Source organism: Xiphias gladius, chromosome 24, assembly GCF_016859285.1.
Source record: "Xiphias gladius isolate SHS-SW01 ecotype Sanya breed wild chromosome 24, ASM1685928v1, whole genome shotgun sequence".
NCBI classification, from domain to species: domain Eukaryota; kingdom Metazoa; phylum Chordata; class Actinopteri; order Istiophoriformes; family Xiphiidae; genus Xiphias; species Xiphias gladius.
In genome coordinates, this window is record NC_053423.1 from 6,543,129 (window position 1) to 6,555,612 (window position 12,484).

The 12,484-nt window shown below is 41.0% G+C and overlaps 1 protein-coding gene across 3 annotated transcripts; it reads left to right on the forward strand.

Annotated features, from left to right (window-relative positions):
* Window positions 1–2,130: 2,130 nt before the first annotated feature.
* On the forward strand, window positions 2,131–12,116 carry kpna6 (karyopherin alpha 6 (importin alpha 7)). Of its 3 annotated transcripts, none has more exons than XM_040122357.1 (15): window positions 2,131–2,272; window positions 3,637–3,776; window positions 4,712–4,845; window positions 4,979–5,071; window positions 5,267–5,366; window positions 5,658–5,752; window positions 6,295–6,426; window positions 6,553–6,641; window positions 6,767–6,866; window positions 7,702–7,865; window positions 7,954–8,032; window positions 8,194–8,319; window positions 8,851–8,978; window positions 9,205–9,389; window positions 11,035–12,116. In XM_040122357.1, the coding sequence occupies exons 3-15, from the start codon at window positions 4,747–4,749 to the stop codon at window positions 11,220–11,222; spliced, it is 1,578 nt and encodes a 525-aa protein (XP_039978291.1). In that variant the 5' UTR covers window positions 2,131–2,272; window positions 3,637–3,776; window positions 4,712–4,746; the 3' UTR covers window positions 11,223–12,116. The 3 variants fall into 3 exon arrangements, with proteins under 3 accessions (XP_039978291.1, XP_039978290.1, XP_039978292.1); XM_040122358.1 differs by lacking the exon at window positions 2,131–2,272 and adding an exon at window positions 2,753–2,918; XM_040122356.1 differs by lacking the exon at window positions 3,637–3,776.
* Window positions 12,117–12,484: the final 368 nt, after the last annotated feature.

Here is a 12,484-nt window from a genome sequence, read left to right on the forward strand (position 1 = left end):
CCACACACTATCCTCCCCATGGCGTTATCTCACTCACTCTTTATTACTCTCACACAAAGCATTCAACACAGTGCCTTGCAGATGTTCTCTCTCCCACAGCCGGCCCAACCACATTCCCACATTTCAGCAAACTAGCCTTATTATCATATTGGGTGTAATTGAATTAAGGAGCAGTTTAAACTGGGTATATTTTTGCAATCAAATAAGCACAAACTAAACTGCTTTTGACACTTCATAATTGAGTTTTTACTCTGCAAAGATGTTCTTTGATGTTATTAGCCTCTTTATGTGGTACATATTATTTTTATCTAAATGTGCAAAGGACTTTCTCTTGTTGTGGTATCTACCTACAGAGAGCTGAATCCTGTTTGATGTTTTATCGTGGATAGACTGCCAGGGACATGATGCAAAACAGGGCAGACATTTGTCTATGAAGCCTATTTGCTGGATAAAGTACAATCTCCCTACAAATGAAAAGGATCAACAGTCCAAAAAGCATTTAGCATACAGAAATACAGGAGTTCTTTTAGCTGCTTCAAAACCAGGGCACCAAAACAGCCTCTGCGGACAAAATACAATTAACGAATGCTGTATCTTCTCTTCCGACTCGACTAAAAACTCATTTTGATGAAATTGCACTTAATCAACATCTAGTTGTTGCTCTCATTTTGGTTTAGCAGCATTGTTAATTTGCTTGTTGAAAAAGCACTGTGGTTTCTCAGTGTTGCTGACTCTTGCCTTGATGGGCAGTAGCCACTAATGAGGTGGACAGGAGAGGGGTTCCTGTTCGTTAATTTGGATCCTTTTGCTCTTTTAGTTACAGCAGTTTGAATTTGGAAAGGAAAAGGGGGCAGTGATTGCAGGGTTCATTATATTTACACTAGTGACCATGTCCTGTGTACTTCACTTTAAAACCCCTTGGTTATATGCCTTGCTTTGCTCTTATGATTCCATTACAGAGGCAGTCTTTACTCTGTGGCATTGACTAATGGATAGCCTTTGCTGATCTGCAAAGTGTAGGCTGCTGTATGATGTGCTTCAGCAGGCCTAGAAATGAGGAAGGTAAAAAAACTCACAAAGGAGGCCATGTGAAATCAGACACAATGAGTCCCAGCTACAGCCTTGCAGACTGGATCTGAGAGCATTTGAATGCTGCCTCTGTGGCACAAATGGGTGCTGTGTGTTTGTGTCATTTGATACCAATGGAGAGCCGCTATCCAGCAAACGGTCTTCTGATTCACCTCTCTACCAGCACACCTGCTGAAGGATGTGAATTCTCAGCCCTTATGACCTGGCCGAGTGAAGCTCAATCCAGAGCCTGTGGCTACTCTGTGAGCGCATGGATCTATGAGCAATATTCATTCTCGTCTGCTAAGAAATTGCAATCATGGGAAAGTACCTCAGTCGTGCTACAGTTGACTTGACCTCCCACACTCTTTCTAACAGGGGAAAAAGCCAGCCTGACAGGAGCGCATGGCCCATTACTTCCACATTATTTGTACAACACTGCCCCCTAAAGTTTTTTTCTGGTGCCTTTCCCCAGGCCCCCTTGGGGGTCCATGTCAGAGGACAATGCTGCATCGCGATATAGTGCAGTAATTTTCCACTACCTGCTCCCAGCAAATTGAGCCCAGATGCACCTCACTTGTATTGCTCTGTAACATTAAATTTGAGAAAAACACTGGGGATCCTTGGCTGCCCACACACACACACACACACACACACACACACACACACACACACACACACACACACACACACACGGGATTTAAAAACCAGAGGGAGATATGCAGATCCAAGGGAGCGAGGTACCTGAACCATGCCGGAGGGTAGACAGAATGGACAGACAGCTGACAAACAATGACTTTGGAGAACACTGTAATGTAAAATTATGTGTCCTCCTGCACTCTCCTAATAACTGGTAAGGTACTTTATTGATGAATAAATGAGCTTTGCAATTTTGACCTATGTGTCAAAATGTGTCTAAGTAATAAAGAAATCCAGTCCTAAACTGATTATTGATGTATATAGTTGGTATTTTATGAAGGCTATATTGTATTCTTTAGTGAAGGTGGATAAATGTGAGGAAAGTGTTTTATGAGGCTGGTGCGGCCTCTGGTGGCAGGACGTCACCATTATATTTTAACGTTTCCGTCTCCGGCAGACATATTGCTTACAGGAGCAAATTCTGGAAAGCTAGACGACAGAAAGGATATAAAACTGATTTATATCTTCACGACTTGATACGCTCAAACGACGTTGGATACAATGGGTAAGCTGTTCGGCAACTCGAGAGTACGGATATGCCTTGAGGTGTTAAAAGATTGAGCTATGTCGTCGGGAGTAATGATTATGAAATCCCCATCCTCTCAATGTTGTGTAGCTACTCAGCTAACTCATTAGCTAGGTAGCTCGTTGCGACGTAGTAGTGCAAGATGAGTTGCTATTTTACGCTAGTTCACTTGCTGTATATTAAACTGTCACCAAACAGTATAGCCTCGGGACAATTTTGAATCTGTTATCAGATATTATACAAGGTGTACTATCATAAATTCAATCCGAGAAAACAACCAGTGCCATTTGTTAGCCAACTTAGGGAAACTTGGCTAATAGCGAACTAAGTTAGCGTGGCGCTATACCACCTATTCTTAGGTACATAGGCGGGGGGACACACGTATAGCTTAGAGTTAGTTATTATCAGTTATGTCAAGATACTGGTTTGCTTATCGGCAACTGCGACGTTAGATTTGCCAGTCACCCTGACTCCTGTTTTCCTTTAGAACACAGGTGTTGCTAGCGGTTACGTTAGCAAGCTGTTGAGGTGCAAATGATACGCTAGTGCTGTTGAGAGGAGATTTCAAACGAAGCTTTGTGTTCAGTTGTGGCTTGGCAAGAGTCTTTCGTCGATTAATGAAAAGGTTAGATGACTCAATTTAATAATTATATTAATTAGGCACAATTTATATGCGCGCAGCGGCTAGTGCTATGGGTTCGCTTAGCTATGTTAGCTTTGTCATTCAGCCTTGTTTTCCAAACCTGTACTATTACAGTATAGTATTAAAAAGCATTAATAGAATTATATTAAATTCGTTATTATTCTTATGTTAAATAGTTTGACAGTAACGTGGAAATGAGCTTGTAAATTCCATATGAAAGGGGAAAAAATGAAATGGTTTTGACAGCTGGCTAACATCAGCGAGCAATGATACTGCTACACCTGACAGCACACTCATAAGCCAGCGTGTACATGTGACACCAGGGGTGCCCGTGTTTTCCAGACTATTCCCGGACATGATTATGCTTGTTTTATTTCCCGCAACATCTTTAAGTAACAGTAACATTACTGGCAAGATACATATCTAAAAAGGAGAATGAAAAGGGCAGGTCCTGCTTCATTGTACTTGTCAAACGGAAATATTACACGCACCTCAAATCTCTGGTCAGTATATTGTATTATTGTAACAGGAGTCGTTTTACTCTCTCCCTCAGGCTTTATTAGTTTTTAGTATTGGAAAAGTGTCTTTTAGTTGAACCACTCTTGGTGTATGACTTGTCACTAAAGTAGGCTGCTGTGCTTAACTTAATCAGACTAAATTGCAGCATACAAGAACTCATACTAACTAGCTGTGCATATAGTTTCAGATTCATTTGCACAGGAACTGCTTTTGAGATTTCTGCCACCACCCTACAGCAGAGGCTTTCACTTCCACACCCATTGTATCGGTTAACCTCAGCAAAAAAAAAAAAACTTCAGTGTGGCTACATAACCACTATTTGTAAGTAGGGTTTTTTTTTTTCCTGATTTTTGAGTCAACAAACTGTGAAACACCTTCCACCATTCTGCTTCCTTCCTGTTCTCAGCAGGGCTATTTCTGTGTCATCCAGCCCTAAATAGCAAACAGTGCAGCAAAAAGTGCAGTTCACATACAGCAGCTAATCTAGCTAAGACAGAACAGAAACAGGAGCATCCAGCTGCAGCCTGTGCTTGTGTGCCATGCACGCCCTGTGGCTTTACCATCTGGACACATTACACACATGCACAAGCTTTTTTTGAGGCTGGTTGTGCTAATGCCCACAAGCCATAACATGACCTCAATTTGCGCCACTTGTTCCGATATTTAACCTCGGAAACCCCCGCTGTTACGATTGGGGCTCTTGGCACAGGAGCCTGGCACCATTTTGCGCTGGTGGCAGGTTTTGAAATGTTGTTCCCACCTCTCTTTCTCTCCCCTGTAGCCCCCGTGTGACTCAGGGATCTGCCCAGTGCCCTGTTCTGGTGGCATGACTGCACAAATGCTGAGAATGGGCAGTTTGTCCTGTGTGGGCACCAGTTTATGCTAACTCTGCGATTTAACTCTACTGAATAAATACGTTTGTTCTGCCCCCCAGCTGACTGGTTGATGAATAGCATAGCTGTGTGTTTGCATGTGTGTGTGCGTATGTGTGTATTTTTAGGCTGCGTTGTCTAGTTTCTATGAACTTGTTTATACAAGGCCTTTTTATATATAGACCTGTATACATGCTGTTTCATCATCGTGACCTGTTACTAGAGATGTAAGAGGAAACAAACCTTTTCCCTTGCATGCTCACTTACTCTTCCTCACACATGGTGTTCTCATTAATTTCGAATTGGTTGAAGCAAATTCTGCACAACTTTGTTTCCTATATCTGTCTTTAATCATGATGTATACCTGTATCTTTGGCCCATCAGAGCCGTCAGCCAGTCCGGCCAAGGATAACTACAGGATGAACCGCTACAAGAACAAAGCACTGAACCCAGAAGAGATGAGGCGCAGGAGAGAGGAGGAGGGCATCCAACTCAGGAAACAGAAACGAGAACAACAGGTATTACACCAAACCTGGCCCATTCATCAGACCATTTATCTCTCTGTTTGAGATTACATCAGCATGTAGTCTATGTACATGAAAATAATCAATAGCTTGACTGTGTTTCTGTGGGACAATTTTTTAATAACAGCTTTTCAAGAGGAGGAACGTGGACATTCTCAATGAAGAGGAAGCCATGTTTGAGAGTCCACTGGTGGACTCCTACCTAAGCTCTCCAGTAACAGTAAGTGTGTATTTTCCTAATACCACTCTCATAGACATTCACAACCTAGATAAAAAGAGAGGCCCACACAGGACCCACCGGAGGTTTACTTAACATTGCATTTCAGTTTTGTTACTTATTGATTTCTAGCTTCTTTGGTAGAGTCTGTGCTGAGTGGATCAAGTGTTTAGTGTGTCTGTTCATGTGGTGTTGCAGGAAGGAGTCATTACCAGAGACATGGTTGAGATGCTTTTCTCAGAGGATCCAGAGCTTCAGCTCGCCACAACACAAAAGTTCAGAAAACTACTCTCCAAAGGTACATACTGCACTTAAATCAGCCACAACATTAAAACCAGTTCCAATGTTGTGTGTGTGTGTGTGTGTGTGTGTGTGTGTGTGTGTGTGTGTGTGTGTGTGTGTGTGTGTGTGTGTGTGTGTGTATATACACTGGATATACACACAATTCAGCCACAACATTAAGAGCGGTAACTGGTTTTAATGTTGTGGCTGATCGGTGTATAGTGACACCATATCACTGAGATCACCATGAGAACACCACAGACCAAACGAAAATGCTTAGATCCAGTTTTATTTTTGTTCATTTCAGAGCCCAACCCACCAATTGATGAAGTTATAAACACACCTGGAGTAGTGGAGAGGTTTGTGGAGTTCTTGAAGAAGAGTGTCAACTGCACATTACAGGTCAGATTGTAAAAACATTCACTTGCACAGTTACAACACCTTCTGTGTATGAGATGTGTTCATATAAAACAGAACAGATGTGAAGTGATAAATGTTAGTAAAGTTAGTATCTCACTAATAATCAGGAAGTGTCACATGCTATGCAAGGTGCTGTCCTTAGGTTAGGCTCCATTAGGTGATACACAGCATACTATGTTAGTTTTTGCTGATGCAGGCCACCATATACATTTATCTAATGGTAAGCAGCTCAAAGCGATGCAGTAGCTCCGCATTAAATAGGCTCCTGATTGGCTGTCATTTTTGCCACTCTGCGGAAAACAGTCGAGTGTACGCTCTTATCTCCAATGCCTGCATGGTTCACTAATGTAGAATGATTGAAATGTGAATGATCATTTGTTGAGATGACCCAATGTTCCAAAATCTGGATCCATAAGTGTACTTTCATTTTTTTTTTAAAAACATGTTAAGGCTCTGTGGTAAAACAAAAGGTTATTATGTTATCATTTATTTCTACTTTTCTCAATGCATTCTGTTCATTACAGTTTGAAGCCGCTTGGGCACTGACCAACATAGCATCAGGGACATCCATACAGACGAAGACGGTGATTGAGGCAGGGGCAGTGCCAATCTTCATAGAACTACTTAATTCAGACTTTGAGGATGTCCAAGAACAGGTAACACACAGTGCAACTGGTATAATATGTAATATCGAGTCTGTTTCCCTTGCAATTTTTCCATACTCATGTATCCACTGTCCAAAATTTTTATGTGTTTTTTTTTTTTTTTTTTTTTTTCTGCAGGCTGTGTGGGCTTTAGGTAATATTGCAGGTGATAGTGCAGTATGCAGGGACTACGTGCTGAACTGCAACATCCTTCCACCACTATTAATGTGAGTTCATTCTTTTCTTTGCCTGTTTAGAGATGTTACTTATTGTGAGCCCTCAGCTTTTGTACCCACAATATATTTGTGATATGATCTCATGTACTGAGCTTGGATTTTCCTTGTCATTTCAGGCTTCTCACCAAATCCACTAGATTGACCATGACTAGGAATGCAGTTTGGGCCCTGTCTAATCTCTGCAGAGGAAAAAACCCTCCACCTGCTTTTGAAAAGGTACCACTTTGCCTCATAATGTAAACAAAAGAAACATTGTAAGAATTTGTCATGAGTTAACTCATGGTTATTGCCATTCATGCAATACCTGGGTCTTCAACCGAAGTTTTATAGTTACCATTGCTAAAGATATAAATTTATTTGCCGTCTCAGTTCAGCTGAGTCACTGTGACAATATTTCTTACATCACTACAGTGGAGATCAAATGTTGCAGACAGTGCAGGAAAAGTATTAAAACTTCTTAGCGTGGTTTCTACAATGAAAAAATAATTCAAACACCTACACTCTGTTAAAATAGTCCCCGAGGTTTAGAGCGGCAGACTTTCTGGTTGACGTGGATGGAAGTCACTGCTACTTACTCATGATATAACACAGCCAGTCAGGTTATTATAACTGTATTTATCCATTTTTCCAACAGTAAATGCTGGTTCATCTGAGGTCACAGCTGCATTGTGAATCTTTTATTTTTTTAAAATAACTATACAGGTTCAATTTCTACATATTTCAATACCCCTACTCTCTCATACCCAGCGCTGTTAGTTTCTGAAACAGTATGTACATGCAAGATTGTACAAGATTTTCTTGTCTGAATGCCAAACTTCGGTGTACAGAAGTGCGTGAAACTTGTGTTATGGAATAATGCTCTAAAACTTCTTGCTCCCTGTTTACATTTTGGTGACCTTGAGTAAATCAGATGTTCCCAAGCCAAGCTGCTTTTCCCCTCAACTGCCAATCTGATGAAAAGTCCATACTTGAGTTTTCTGTGTGATTCGTAGGTGTTGTTGAATTCATTTTGTTTCTGATCATAAATAAACATTTAGACTGTGCTGTCTAGGTGTCACCCTGTCTGCCAGTACTGTCCAGGCTTTTATTTAGCAGTGACCCAGACTTGCTGGCAGACGCCTGCTGGGCGCTGTCCTACCTCTCAGACGGCCCCAATGACAAGATCCAGGCTGTCATCGACTCTGGCGTCTGCAGGCGCCTTGTAGAACTGCTCATGTAAGTCCAGCTATTTTCTGTTATCTTTGTCACAATAAATATGGCCTGTAAATACTTAAAATTCTTTCTTTATCGTCCCTTTCTGCAGGCACACTGACTATAAGGTGGCCTCCCCTGCCTTGAGGGCTGTAGGAAACATTGTCACTGGAGATGATATCCAAACACAGGTGAGAGTATATTTAACTTTAGTTCCTTTCATGCCTGTCTGCTAGTGTCTATGGCAGAGAACAGGGCCACAACTTACTAGGACAAAAACTATTAAACTAATGAAAAGGCCATTTTTATAAACTGCTTGTAAGGTTTTTACCCACTGTGTCGCTGTGTATAGGTGGTGTTGAACTGCTCAGCCCTGCCCTGTCTGCTGCACCTTCTCAGCAGTGCTAAAGAGTCGATTCGCAAAGAGGCATGCTGGACCATCTCGAACATCACAGCAGGAAACAGAGCACAGATACAGGTGATGCATACACACAAAGCTTAGAACTGAAATGGGAAAAACCTGCAGAAAACCCAAATTTACTCATGAGTGTAAATTAGTAAATTTGCTTGGTTTGGTTGGGATATCCTGATTTTTAAAAAAACATACATTTTGTTCTACATGAAACAACTGCTTGGTTCTCGTTGAGCCTTGTTGTTGTGTCCAAACTGTAATTTTTCTGTATATAAGTCAGCGGGTTAATTTATGTATGTTATTGTACTTATGAAAAATAGACTGGATTAAAAAACATGGTTCCAGTTCAGTCAGTTTTTTTTTATTCTGTTTATATTCCAAACATTTATCTATACAAGACCACACAGATCACGTTTGATTTGAGAGTGGTTTTTCAGATAGATACAGTACATAGAGACTGATAGGTCCATATATTCATCTATCATGGCCCCAACAGGTCCTCCTAAGGTTTGCTTCTGTGAAGCTCGATCAGGTAAAAACGTTCAAACAATGCTTTATGATAATGCCCCTCACTTCATATCTTATCCTGCCCCCCAGACGGTAATTGATGCCAACATCTTCCCAGTGCTGATCGACATTCTACAGAAAGCCGAGTTCAGAACCAGGAAAGAGGCGGCCTGGGCCATCACCAATGCCACGTCTGGAGGAACACCAGAGCAGATCAGGTCAGACTTACAGTAACTACTGTGTACAGGTACCAATAAACCTGTACACAGGTTTATTGGTACCTAAATAAACCTGTGTAGCATAATCAACTCTACACAAAGAACACTGTAATTTAAAATCAAGTCGTGAGATTGAAATGAAACATCTGAAAAATCTGAAAATGTGTTCTTACATCCTTACACATCTTTAAATTTCCATGTTGTTTGTGTATCTGTTCGCATATAGATATCTGGTGAACCTGGGCTGCATTAAGCCACTGTGTGATCTGCTGACGGTGATGGACTCGAAGATCGTTCAGGTAGCTCTCAATGGGCTGGAGAACATCCTGAGGCTGGGGGAGCAGGAGGCAAAGCAGGAGAACAATGGCACTGGAGTCAACCCTTACTGCAGCCTCATTGAAGAAGCCTATGGTACTGTAAAAGAAAAACACATGCAAACACATGCATGCTGAAGATTCATATGTGGCTTTGATATACTGTATATAATACAACATTGTTGGAAATTAAGCCTCTGATGGTGGATATGCTGTGTACATGCATTATATTCAGTTTTGTCAGAGAGCATTAAACCTGTATTGAAACCAAGTCACAGTGATATATTTTAAAAAAAACCCCATTGAGAATTGGTGTTAAATTTGGCTCCTGGTTTTGATTTAGACTGAAATGTGTGATGAAAATGTGTATTAATTTAGTTAAATTTTAGACGTGATTTTTGTTTAGTTTAGTTATTTAGTCGACAAAAACTAAGGACATGTCAGTGTAGTTTTCATTAGGATATTTAATTTTAATGCTGATTGAGGCAACAGCTATCGCACTCTTTACCTTGTATAGTTACCTTAGTTGCAGGTATTGTTCTCGTCTGTTGTGAGTTTAGAGCATTGTCTACTTTCTCACACACACAGTTTCCATGTGACACTACTCTGCAGTAATACAACAGACTGACTCTCATTGGTAAATCCAGTTATCATTTCCAAACTCCGGCCGTTTGAACAGAACCGCTCCCTCTGTTGCTCCTGCTCACCCAGCGTTAGCATTAGCATTAGCATTACTGCAGCATCCTGCAGAGCAGCGACTCTCTCAGAAACTGGATTCGCCACAGTGCTGTTCATTGTCAGGGTTAGGCTTGAGAGGAGAAGCTAAAATGTCTTGTAATGCAGTGATATTTCTGTAGTAAACATTTAGAGGAAGATTTAGATGGTGGATTGTCAACATTACTTCTGTACAGCAGCTGATAATGTTATGTTGGCTTACCTTATATAAATGCCAGTGTGCTAGCCTTCATTTTTTTCATAGTTTGTAGCCACTTCCTTGTCTAATTCTCACCGGATTGTAGTTGAATTCATTGCATAAATCTGCTTCTTTCAAGAACTGATAGCATCAGTTAACATTACTGAGAGAGAATGTTACTGAATGCCAAATGCTTCTTATTAACAGCTGTGCAATAGGTCAAGCAGCTGAATCAGCTTTTGAACGGGAGATGTTTTTGGGAGGCGGAGGTTACTGTTCTAGTAATCGAGTTACGCAGTTACTAGTTAATTTGTCCATTCACATTATTGTTGGGTTTTTATTTGTTGTTGAAAAATGTAATACATTTTGTCACAGAGGGAGTTATCATGGCTTACTTCATTTTGTTTCACTCTCGTTTTTGGTTTTAAAAACAGCTGTTAAACATTTTTTGTCATAGTTTTGACGAAATTAACAGTCATAAGGATAATACATTACCAGTGACAAATGTAGTTGTTGTGTTTTTGTTGAAGAAATTCAACAAAAACACAAACACAAAAATTGCATCTTATTGGACATAAACAGTATCAGGGCCGAGTATAACATGAACTTTTTAAAAAATTTGTGACAATAACAATACTATTTTCATACCTTGAGTTGAGTAAATGTCTTGTATCCTTTTTTTATTGGCTACCCAGACCTAAGACAGCAGTGATTGGTCTTGAGCAGTTTTTTCTTTTGTTTTTTGTTTTTGTTTTTTAGAATGAAGGTCAAAATGTCTTGCTGATAACTTTGCAAACATGCGTTGATTTAACATTATTTGATTTCCCAGGTTTGGACAAGATCGAGTTCCTTCAGAGCCACGACAACCAGGAGATCTACCAGAAGGCCTTCGACCTAATTGAGCACTACTTCGGGGTGGAAGACGAGGACAGCAGTCTAGCCCCTCAGGTGGACCAGGCCAACCAGCAGTTCCTTTTCCCCCAGCAGGAGGCCCCCATGGAGGGCTTCCAGCTATAAATCAGCATCCCTCTCCTCTAAAGTACACCATTTACCCCCTCCGTACCTTTCTGTCTCATGGAGGGCCCATAGATTCCTGAGTTGTACTTCCAAGCCCTCTTCCCAAATCCGTCACCCCCCCCCACACACACACACACACACACACCCCAACCTCTACAATCACCATAAACACACACAAACCCCTGCCCCTTGGAGGAAGCCTAAAAATGCTCTCGTCTCTCTATACTCCCCAAGCAGTGGACTGACTTCTTGCAGGGTAGACTCATGTGTTTCCTGACCAGTATGGGAGAATGCCACACAAACTCCATTACATGTAAAAGAGGAAGCGATCACCTCATAGCCCAAAGTGAGAGTCTGCCCTGGCTTAATACGCACACACAGACATCTTCCTGCCATGTGATAGCTCTTAGATTCTCTCATTGGCAGTAACGATGGCTTCTTGGTTAATATCTTTATATCAATATCTTTCTTTTTTTTTCCAATGGGACATTCCTATTTTCAGGACTACCCATGCACCCTAATGCAAAGTCTACAGACTGGGGTGCATGAGGTGAAATATGCCCAGCTATTGATGTCAGTCTGACTTAGTGCAATTCAAAAAGTACTGGTAACATTATCCCTTTTTAGTTTATGATTAGTTATTTTCCCCCAGCCCTTATTTATCTGCTCCTTATTAATGCTTGAGATTTTTTTTGGTTTTTTTTGTTTTCTTTAATGAAGAGCGATTGGTTTGCTTCTAAGAGGCTCTCTGAACATTAGGCTTAGGGCTGGTTTCCACATATCTGCTGATGGGGAAAAGAACCCTACCAATATGGGGGGTTCAGAGCCACAAATGTCCACCGAGGGTCAAGGGCTGTCTACTGCCCTGAGTCTGAAGCCCAAGCTAAGAAGTGGTTGGGGTTTTTTGTTTTTTTTTCCCCCCCTTCCCCATTTATCAAAAATTTTTTGAGGTGGGACAAATTTTGGTGCGGGAAGGGTTGATGTGGGAAGAAGTGTACAAATATAGAGAACAGAATTATCTAATCTTAGGAAGAGCTCTGAATGGAATATTGGAAATGGGATGGGGTTTTTTTTAGATGATATGTTTAAAGATCTAAAAAAAAAAAAAAAATCCAGGTTTCGAGGGTGGTATAGTTAGAGATCCAATGTTCGTTGTGTGCTGTGTTATTAATAACAATACATTTGAATTATGAAGTGATTTAACTATTAAACAAGGCATAACTGGGGTGTTAGGGGGAAGAGCCGGCAGCAGCAGCAAACCA